This window comes from Salvelinus fontinalis, chromosome 3 (assembly GCF_029448725.1).
Source record: "Salvelinus fontinalis isolate EN_2023a chromosome 3, ASM2944872v1, whole genome shotgun sequence".
Lineage (NCBI taxonomy): Eukaryota > Metazoa > Chordata > Actinopteri > Salmoniformes > Salmonidae > Salvelinus > Salvelinus fontinalis.
Window position 1 is genome coordinate 42,521,011 of NC_074667.1, and position 11,007 is coordinate 42,532,017.

Below are 11,007 nucleotides of genomic sequence, written 5' to 3' on the forward strand. Positions count from 1 at the left end.
AGACAACATTTCAGATTTTCTAAGCGTTTTACAGCGAAAACACAAATCGATAAGTTAGCATACCACATGTGCAAACGTCACCCCAGCATGAATTCAAGCCAAAGGGAGCGATATCGTTATCATCGCCAAAAGATATAAATTTTTTCACTAACCTTTTCAGAATTCTTCCGATGACACTCCTGTAACATCATATTACAACATACATATATTGTTTGTTCGAAAATGTGCATATTTAGCCATAAAAAAACGTGGTTATACAATGAAAATAGTAGCAAATCAAGCCTGAACATGTCGGACGCCATCTTTCATAGTGATCTAGTTTAATCGAAAGCTAATCATATACTTGACTAAAAAATACAGGGTTGACAGGAATCGAAAGACAAATTAGTTCTTAATGCAATCGCTGATTTACATTTCTAAAATTATCCTTACTGTGCAATACAGGGTTCGCCAAGCGAAGCTATAGCAAACGAAATGGCGGATTATGCGTTTAAAATATTTCGACAGAACAACGATTTATCATATTAAATATTTCTTACTATGAGGTGATTTTCCATCAGATTCTTGGGCAATGCATCCTTTCTTGGGTCTAATCTTCTTTTGGTCTAAAGATGTCCTCTGTCCGTCGAAATGACCACTAACGTTCGACCGGGACCCAGAAACGTGCCCGGTGCTTGAAAGTGCATAACAAAGCAATGCCTCAAAATCGCACTAAACGGATCTAAATTGCTATAAAACGGTTCAGATTAACTACGTTATGATGTTTCTAACTCCTATATCGAATTAAATTACAGACAGATACATTTCACGTTGATAACCGAGCCTCTGAAAATGGCGTCCCGAGGCCCTCTTCTGCGTAATGGCAAGAGTCGAAAGGGGGGCTACCCTCACTCCTTCGCCTTTTATAACCTCTGAGAGCTACGCAGAAAGCCCATTCCACTTCTCATTGGTTACTGACATCCAGGGGAAGGCGGGTGCAGTTCATGTCGTTCCATAGGATATACAGAGACTTTCAAAACTGATCTGAAATCAGAGCTTCGCTCTCAGACCATCGCAGTACCTGTCATGGATTTCGCTGTAGAAAGAGTTCTGGGTCACCCACAGACAAAATTCCAACGGCTATAGAAACTAGAAAGTGTTTTCTATCCAATAGAATTAATAATATGCATATTGTACGATCAAGAATTGAGCACGAGGCAGTTTAATTTGGTGACACCCAGAAATAAAAAATGCTAATTGCGCCACCTATTGGCAAAAGGTTTTAAGTGTGTATTTTGCATTTGTGAAATTATTTTGATGTGATATGAAATTAAAGGGATTTATGGTTCTAGAACCGTATTGCAATTGAGAATAGATTCGCGTTTAGATGTATTTGTCTGTTTTGTCTGCCAGTGCCCGTCTACCGCTGAAAATAACAAGGTCCTTGAACCTTAAGAAGTATCGGTAACATTAGGCTCCTTAAGAGTACATCTTGGAATTGCCAGGGACCTCAAGATATGGTATTATCACAAAAAAAAATCTTCACACACACACACACTACCGTTCAAAAGTTTGGGGTCACTTAGAAATGTCCTTGTTTTTGAAAGAAAAGCACTTTTTCATTTTAGAATAACATCAAATTGATCAGAAATACATTGTAGACATTTAATGTTGTAAATGACTATTGTAGCTGGAAACGGCAGATTTCTTTCAAAAAATGTTTTATGCAATATCTACATAGGCATACAGAGGCCCATTTTATCAGCAACCATCACTCCTGTGTTCCAATGGCACGTTGTGCTAGCTAATCCAAGTTTATCATTTTAAAAGGCTAATTGATCATTAGAAAACCATTTTACAATTATGTTAGCATAGCTGAAAACTGTTGTTCTTAGTAAAGAAGCAAGAAAACTGGCCTTCTTTAGACTAGTTGAGTATCTGGAGCATCAGCGTTTGTGGGTTCGATTACAGGATCAAAATGGCCAGAAACAAAGGACTTTCTTCTGAAACTCGTCAGTCTATTCTTGTTCTGAGAAATGAACGCTATTCCATGCGAGAAATTGCCAAGACACTGACGATCTCGTACCACACTGTGTACAACTCCCTTCACAGAACAGTGCAAACTGTCTCTAACCAGAATAGAAGGAGTGGGAGGCCCCGGTGCACAACTGAGCAAGAGGACAGGTACATTAGAGTGTCTAGTTTGAGATACAGACGCCTCAACTGGCAGAAGTCCTCAACTGGCAGCTTCATTAAATAGTACCCCGCAAAACACCAGTCTCAACGTCAACAGTAAAGAGGCGGCTCCGGGATGCTGGCGTTCTAGGCAGAGTTCCTCTGTCCAGTATCTGTGTTTTTTGCCCGTCTTAATCTTTTCTTTTTCAAATCAAATTTTGTTGGTCACATACACATGGTTAGCAGATGTTAATGCGAGTGTAGTGAAATGCTTGTGCCTCTAGTTCTGACCGTGCAGTAATATCTAACAAGGAATCTTAACAATTTCACAACTAACGTATACACAAAAGTATAAAGGAATGAATATGTACATATAAATATATGGATGGGCGATGACCGATTGGCATAAGCAAGATGCAGCAGATGATATAGAGTACAGTATATACATATGAGATGAGTAATGTAGGGTATGTAAACATTATATAAAGTGGCATTGTTTAAAGTGACTAGTGATACCTTTATTACATCCAGTTTTTATTTATTGAAGTGGCTAGAGATTTGAGTCAGTATGTTGGCAGCAGCCTCTCTATGTTAGTGATGACTGTTTAACAGCCTGATGGCCTTGAGAGAGAAGCTTTTTTAGTCTATCGGTCCCAGCTTTGATGCACCTGTACTGGCCTCGCCTTCTGGATGATAGCGGGGTGAACAGGCAGTGGCTCGGGTGGTTGTTGTCCTTGATGATCTTTTTGGCCTTCTTGTAACATTGGGTGGTGTAGGTGTCCTGGAGAGCAGATAGTTTGCCCCCTGTGATGCGTTGTGCAGACCTCACTACCCTCTGGAGAGCCTTACAGTTGTGGGCGGCGCAGTTGCCGTACCAGGTGGTGATACAGCCCAACAGGATGCTCTCGGTTGTGCATCTGTAAAAGTTTTAGGTGACAAGCCAAATTTCTTCAACCTCTTGAGGTTAATTTTCCACCTTCTTCTCTACTGTCCTGTTGATGTGGATAGGGGGGTGCTCTCTCTGCTGTTTCCTGAAGTCCACAATCATCTCCTTAGTTTTGTTGACATTGAGTGTGAGGTTATTTTCCTGACACCACACTCCGAGGGCCCTCACCTCCTCCCCGTAGGCTGTCTCGTTGTTGTTGGTAATCAAGCCTACCGCTGTAGTGTCATCTGCAAACTTGATGATTGAGTTGGAGACAGGGAGTACAGGAGAGGGCTGAGAACGCACCCTTGTGAGTCCCCAGTGTTGAGGATCAGCGGGGTGGTGATGTTGTTTCCTACCCCCACCACCTGGGGGTGGCCCGTCAGAATGTCCAGGACCCAGTTGCACAGGGTCGAAACCCAGGGTCTCGAGCTTACTGACGAGTTTGGAGGGTACTATTGGGTTAAATGCTGAGCTGTAATCGATGAACAGCATTCTTACATAGGTATTAATCTTGTCCAAATGGGTTAGGGCAGTGTAATTGCAATTGCGCCGCCTGTGGACCTATTGGGGCGGTAAGCAAATTGGAGTGGGTCTAGGGTGTCAGGTAGGGTGGAGGTGATATGGTGCTTGACTAGTCTCTCAAAGCACTTCATGGTGACAGAAGTGAGTGCTACGGGGCGGTAGTCATTTAGCTCAGTTACCTTAGCTTTCTTGGGAACAGGAACATTGGTGGCCCTCTTGAGGCATTTGGGAACAGCACACTGGGATAGGAATTGATTGAATATGCCCGTAAACACACCAGCCAGCTGGTCTGCGCATGCTCTGAGGACGCGGCTAGGGATGCCGTCTGGGCCGGCAGCCTTGCAAGGGTTAACACGTTTAAATCTTTTACTTTATTGGCCAGTCTGTGATATGGCTTTTTCTTTGCAACTCTGCCTAGAAGGCCAGCATCCTGGAGTCGCCACTTCGCTGTTGACGTTGAGACTTGTTTTGCGGGTACTATTTAATGAAGCTGCCAGATGAGGACTTGTGAGGCATCTGTTTCTCAAACTAGACACTCTAATGTACTTTCCTCTTGCTCAGTTGTGCACCGGGGCCTCCTACTCCTATTCTGGTTGGAGACAGTTTGCGCTGTTCTGTGAAGGGAGTAGTACACAGCCTTGTACGAGATCTTCAGTTTCTTGGCAATTTCATGCATGGAATAGCCTTCATTTCTCGGAATAAGAATAGACTGACGAGTTCCAGAAGAAAGTCCTTTGTTTCTGTCCATTTTGAGCCTGTAATCAAACCCACAAATGCTGATGCTACAGATACTCAACTAGTCTAAAGAAGGTCCGTTTTCTTGCTTCTTTAATCAGGATAAGTTTTCAGCTATGCTAACATGATTGCAAAAGTGTTTTCTAATGATATACTTAGATTAGCTAACACAATGTGCCATTGGAACACAGGAGCGATGGTTGCTGGTAATGGGCCTCTGTACGCCTATGCAGATATTCTATTAAAAAAATCTGCCGTTTCCAGCTACATTAGCAATGTCTACACTGTATTTCTGATCAATTTTATATTTTAATGGACAAAAAATGTGCTTTTCAAAAACAATGAAATATCCAAGTGACCCCTAACTTTTGAACGGTACTGTGTGTGCATATAAACTGCAAACTCGAGCAAAAATATTGTTGCAATATTGTCAAAATCATGCAATCTCCATAGACAAACATTTGCAGTAGAATGGCCCATTCTGAAGAGCTCAGTGACTTTCAATGTTGCACCGTCATAGGATGCCACCTTTCCAACAAGTCAGTTTGTAAAATTTCTGCTCTGCTAGAGCTGCCCCGGTCAACTGTAAGTGCAGTTATTGGGAAGTGGAAACGTCTGGGAGCATCAACTGCTCAGCCGCAAATTGATAGTCCACACAAGCTCACAGAACTGGATTGCCGAGTGCTGTAGCGTGTAAGAACGGTCTGTCCTCGGTTTCAACACTCACTACTGAGTTCCAAACAACTGTTCGTCGGGAGCTTCAACAAATGGGTTTCCATGGCCGAGCAGCCGCACGCACACAAGTCTAAGATCACCATGCGCAATGCCAAGAGCCGGCTGGAGTGGTGTAAAGCTCGCCGCAATGGAAACGCATTCTCTGGAGTGATGAATCACGCTTCACCATCTGGCAGTCCGACGGACAAATCTGGGATTGGCGGATGCCAGGCGAATGCTACCTGGCTGAATGCATAGTGCCAACGGTAAAGTTTGCTGGAGGAGGAATAATGGTCTGCGGCTGTTTTTCATGGTTCATGCCCCTTGGTACCAGTGAAGGGGAATCTTAACGCTATAGTGTTCAATGACATTCTAGATAATTCAGTGCTTTCAACTTTGTGGCAACAGTTTGGGGAAGGCCCTTTCCTGTTTCTGCATGACACTGCCCCCTGTGCACAAAGGAAGGTCCATACAGAAATGGTTCGTCAAGTTCGGTGTGGAAGAACTTGACTAGCCTGCACAGAGCCCTGACTTCAACAGCGAGCCAGGCCTAATCGCCCAATGTCAGTGCCCGACCTCACTAATGCTCTTTTGACTGAATGGAAGCAAGTCCCCGCAGCAATGTTCAAACATCTAGTGCAAAGCCTCCCAGAAGACTGGTGGCTGTTACAGCAGCAAAGGGGGGACCAACTACATATTAATGCCCATGATTCTGGAATGAGATGTTTGACGAGCAGGTGACCACATACTTTTGGCCATGTAGTGTATTTGTCAGGTGAAATTACCAATAATCACCACCTCGTCCTCCTCTCTCTAGCTGATGAGTCGGGCAGTGATGAAGACTTCATGGTTGAGGATGATGATGATAGTGACTATGGTCGCTCCAAGAACAAGAGGAGCAGCAAGAAGGTGATCAAACGGAGCCGGCCAGAAAGGAAGGAAAAGAAATCCCCCAAACCACGACTAAAGGCCACTGGTAGGACCGCTCACCATGAATCAATCACCCATATTCTTCAGAACTGCAAGCATCGGTTGTTAAATGCTTTTTTCAGATAATGTGTAAGTATCTTCCCAGCCTCAACTTCATTGAATGAATGTGTATCCATAACTTTGTGTGTGCCTCTCCTCCCCCAGTGACCCCCAGCCCAATGAAAGGAAAGGGTAAAGGTCGCCCCAGTGCTGCCAAGGCCCCGGGGAAGAGCTCGCCAAAAGAGGAGGAAGAGGAGGAGCCAGAGAGCCCTCTGGAGGAAGAGGAGGAGGAGGAGGAGGTGGTGGTGAAGAAAGACTCCTCTCCCAGTCCCAAGAAAACGAAGGAGGCACCCGGGAAGGAGAAGGAGAAGGAGAAGAAGGAAAAGGAAGATGAGGAGGAGGAGGAGGAGGAAGAGGAGGACGGATCGGAAGAGGATGTGCCCTCTGGGGAAGACTAGACCCACAGAAGTCCCACCTCTCTCTCTCTCTCTCTCTCCCCCCCCTCCCCTTTCCTCTCTCTTTACCTTCTCAAGTTTTTGTTTCTCTTGGTTTAGAGTTTATTTTGGTTTCATTGGTGGCCTGGCTCAATGGTTTGAACCTCGTGCGGATTTGTTGTTTAGTGTTTGTTGTTTAGTGTCTGGCTTCCCGTAATGACTGACTGACTGAGGACATCGTATCTGTGTGCATAAGAACATGCATACCATATGGCTGTGAGGGATGGAAGGAAAGTACAAGTGAGATTTTACTCCATCTCTCTGAACATGTCCCATTCCTCCATCACTGTCCCCTCTGCTCAGCCACACCTCTACTGGCACACCTCTCTTCTCTTTTTCATCTCCCTCTCCGCAGTGACTGCATTAGTCTTTCCTACACAAGTCTGTGTGAAGCTCAGAAAAGGGTTCTTTAGGTTTTGTTAGTTTGCCTTTCTGAGAGCTCCGTGCTAGTGGACATCTGTCCTCAACAGTCGATTGAAGTGTGGAGTCACTCGTTTTCTTTCTGCAGGCTGATGTGTGTGTAAGTGAGCCTTCTATTAAAAAAAAATATATATATATATATATATATTCTAGCCATCTTTATCTGCTGAGTTCTCCATTCTCCTCCTCCCCATGTAATCTCTGGTCTGACATGACTGGATAGGTGAAAGCTATGTAGTATAACCCTTGCTTGACCTATCCAGTAGTGTTAGATCAGTGATTGGGTTTGCCCTGGGTTTGTTCAGCCTGTCTGGGTTAGGGTTTCCATCTCTATCCTGGTTTCTCAGTGGACTGCTGTTGTCCAATCAAAGCAGTGTTTTTTTTAAATTCACTGTGCCACAATACCCATTGGTTTAGTTACAGCCCAATGCTGACTGAATCAGAGAAGGCCACACTGGAGACTCGGAGGGAGGATATGTAAGTGTGTTAGATTGTTCTCCCTTAGGTCCTGTGCCCACTCACCCCATAGCGCTGTGCCGACACTGACAAAGTGCTTTTTAAACACTCAAACACAATACGTTTTAAGGAAGGTTTTACGGTTATTTTAAATGTTAACTTTGAATTAATGCTGTTGTATTTCCACCAACTCCGAAGTTAAGCTCTGGCCCTGTGTCAAAGACCTTCACTATAACACATACACAAAGCTTGTTTTGTTATTGAATATGTAACTGTTCAGTCGTGCTTTGAGATCAATTGTTTTGATTTTATTATAAAGCAAATAGGCAGAATAATTGGCATTGGACAAATAACAGTCAGCGCACATCCAACACATTTTTACATGATATTCAATATAACAGTACATTCATAGTACAAGGAACAGAGTTGAAGATCACTTTGGAGTAGTAGTGTGTTATTGTGCTTTAAACAGAGAGATTGCTCTGAGCTGTAAACGGTTAATTATGTCTTGAGAGGGGGGGTCATGGAAGCAGGTCCTAGATCAGCCCTAAGAGTCTGTTTGCTGTGTGCTGGTACTACCAGTGTGTGGTTGTGATGGAGCACACGCTCAGGGGGTTTGGTGTTTCCTCACCCTAGACCCTCTACCATTGGTTTGTGGTTCTGAGATTTTGGCTGTCTCTGCTGGGCATGACACAAGCCTAAACCATACACCCATGCCAACACACACACTACCCTGGCATGGCCAGAGCATCCTTTCATTGTTCAACCCTTTGTGCCAGGCATCCACAAGCCTTTTTTAATTGAATCGAGAGTTGTTTTTTTGAGCCCCTAAAATGATTTTTGTTTTTACTTTGTTTCAATTCTCTATTCAGATTTTTTGTAATGTTTGTTTTTTTAAGAAAATAAATAAAATGTATCTTGATTTTAAAAAGAAAAGTCGACCCTATCCATCTGTTTTCTGCTGGGTTTAGGCAGACTGGGAGAGCAGACCCAGCAACTCCTTTCTGTTCCACTCTTCTCCTTTTCTCTCATTCTATCGCTCATCTCACGCGCTCTCCCCCCTGCACTCAGCTCATACTTACTCCTTCCCTCTCTCACACACACGGCTCATTCACCTCAGACAGAGAACAAGTCAGGATGTTGATGTAGTCAACAGTGATGCCGGCTTATGTTTTGCTCTATACCTCTGCTCTGCTCTACAACCAATAAACACTAGCTGCATTTCCCCTATTCTGCCCTTCACAGATCTGATAGGACTGGATAAGTGACAGCAATAGAGCCCCACAGGGTGCCATAATACCCAGCGGTCAAACGGAAATGGTTCCAATTGTTTTTCCACCATACACTTTAGAAACACTTAAAAATAAGGGCTGTGTTTTGTTTAGGCTTACACTGGCGATGTTTTGATAACCATGTAAATATCTCTCAGACAAGGTGACTTATTAATTATATTTGGCTCTATTTACTCTGATTTGAAAATGCTAATTAGCATCAAAGTAGACATTAGCAAGACTACAAATCCCTGCAAGCTCCTGCATGTCATCTCAAGCTGACATCTTTGCTAACAGGTAAATTGTCAATGTAAAACTTGCACAAGACAGTTCACAGAATTGTCCATTTTAAATAAATTTTGCCAATTTATTAGTTAACCCAGAGATTCTTACCTTTTGCCTCGATTCAGGGGTCTTCCAGATCATCATGGCATTTGTAGTTCTTTATGATATCCACATTAGCAGCTAATTAGCATTTAATTTTAGGTGGGTAAATACAGGCCAATATATTAAGTCACATTGTCCTAGAGAGATTCACAGCGTTATCAAAACGTAGGCGTACCCTGGCGTGACACGAAACACCGTCCTTATTTGATTTGAAGTGTTTCTAAAATCCACTATGGGAAAAATGAATGGTGGATAAACGATTGGAACCATTTCCTTTTTTGACCGCTAGGTATTATGACTCATACTGTGGTACTCTATATGAAGGAATCTAGGTCAAACCACTGCTTATGCCTTCCCGGTTGTTTCAGATCTGCAAATAGGAGTGTACAAGGGCAGAAGTGAAAGAGAAGGCATGAAATGAGTGCAAGAGAATGTTTGTTACTCCTCCCTGGGTTGAAAAATATTTTTGAGCCAAACCTATGGTATTGTAAAGCATTCTTGGTCTGTGGGTTCATTATTGTTTTCGCTGAGAATTAAAGCTACTAGTAATTAAAACAAGTTTGGGCGCTTAAAGATTGACTCGGTTTCTTATTGCCTTATATTCCCTTGGTACTACTAAACTAGAGGAGCTCTTGGTATGGTGTGATGCATGGGGATTGGAGGGATGTTAGGGTGAATACTAAACCTGTAGATCTGAAATGATTCCACCCGGCCTACAGGAGTGCCTAGGGTGTTGGGGCTAGTGGTCGCTTTGGAATTCAGAAAATGAGTGCTCTGCCTCGGATGTTGACCAACTGAAGCCATAGATCTAACAGTATTAGAGGATGACATGGGGGGGGGGGGGGGGTGGTGTCTGTCATCAAAGAAAATAATGAAATAGAAGACCTAGCTGACTGAGATCAAAGCTGTTTTTAAACCAAGGGACCACTGTATGTATATATTTTTGGACCTATCCGTCAGACCCAATGATGTTCTGACCAGTACCAAATCGCTCAAGACTGCAAATATGTGCCCTAGAAGATGTTTCAGCAGACCCAAAGCAAACCTTGGTTCTGGTGCACTTTCCCTGGTACCCTCCTGACGGCAGTGGACAAGAGTTGATATGCCTGACTCCAAACTGGCCCCAATAGGTCCAAGCGCTTCTGTAGATCAAAGATGGGTATTAGCACATTTTGATGACAAAAATCAAACGTTATTGATTACCAAATTGCCTATTCAAGCCTTGGCTACACATGGGCCTTCGGGTTAGGAGTTGATTTGGATTTGTCATCTTAGTATAGGGCTTGTATCATGTTCCTGAATGACACTGAATGCTTGTACTGTGTGGGGTTTCTGTGTCCAGGCAGTAGGGGCTCCCACACAGGGCTATAAGGTCCATACTTCTGGCTTCTTTTCTGCTAGTTAATCGAATGATTCGTGTCACTGGTTGGCCAGAGAACTCTCTTACATGGTAAGAGGTTTGAATCAGGGGAAGGATTGAAACCAGTAGTGCTCTGTACCTCCCAGGCCCAGATTTGAATCCCCCTGTTTAACATGAACACATGACCATGATAAACAATGGATTTACTATTTCTTTCCCATCCTTTATTCAGTATCCCTGCATTTATATTGCTTTTCATTTGTTTTTTTCTATGTATCTTAAATTGTACTGGCAATGTAAATGTAAGCAAAATTGTGATTCTTACAGGTGATTGCGCCGAGAAGCTTTTGTCAGTGTTGTGGAATGGGAACGCTGAACTGTTGAATATTTTGCATGTTGTGGAAAAGTGAGTAGCGACGATGATGGTAATGATGATGATGAAGGCAATATTGTGGTCTTAAAGTATTAACGACAACAATGATGTTGATGACATTTTGGTTTCCCGGCTTCTAATAAAGGCAACCTACTTTTTATACGGATTTAACTAGTTGTTTTGTGATGTCGAGCTCTGTGTTTCATGTGTGAGTAGGGTTGCAC

At 43.3% G+C, this 11,007-nt stretch overlaps 1 protein-coding gene across 2 annotated transcripts in view; it reads left to right on the plus strand.

Annotated features, from left to right (window-relative positions):
- LOC129849236 (nuclear ubiquitous casein and cyclin-dependent kinase substrate 1-like) overlaps nucleotides 1–10,943 on the plus strand; it is a 35,484-nt gene extending 24,541 nt beyond the window's left edge. The window contains exons 7-8 of one of the 2 annotated variants that reach the window (XM_055916183.1): nucleotides 5,871–6,029; nucleotides 6,188–10,943. In XM_055916183.1, coding sequence (XP_055772158.1) covers nucleotides 5,871–6,029; nucleotides 6,188–6,480 — 452 coding nt within the window. In that variant the 3' untranslated portion in view covers nucleotides 6,481–10,943. The remainder of the gene's footprint in view (nucleotides 1–5,870; nucleotides 6,030–6,187) is intronic. The other variant, XM_055916191.1, reaches the window with a different exon arrangement.
- The last annotated feature ends 64 nt before the right edge of the window (nucleotides 10,944–11,007 follow it).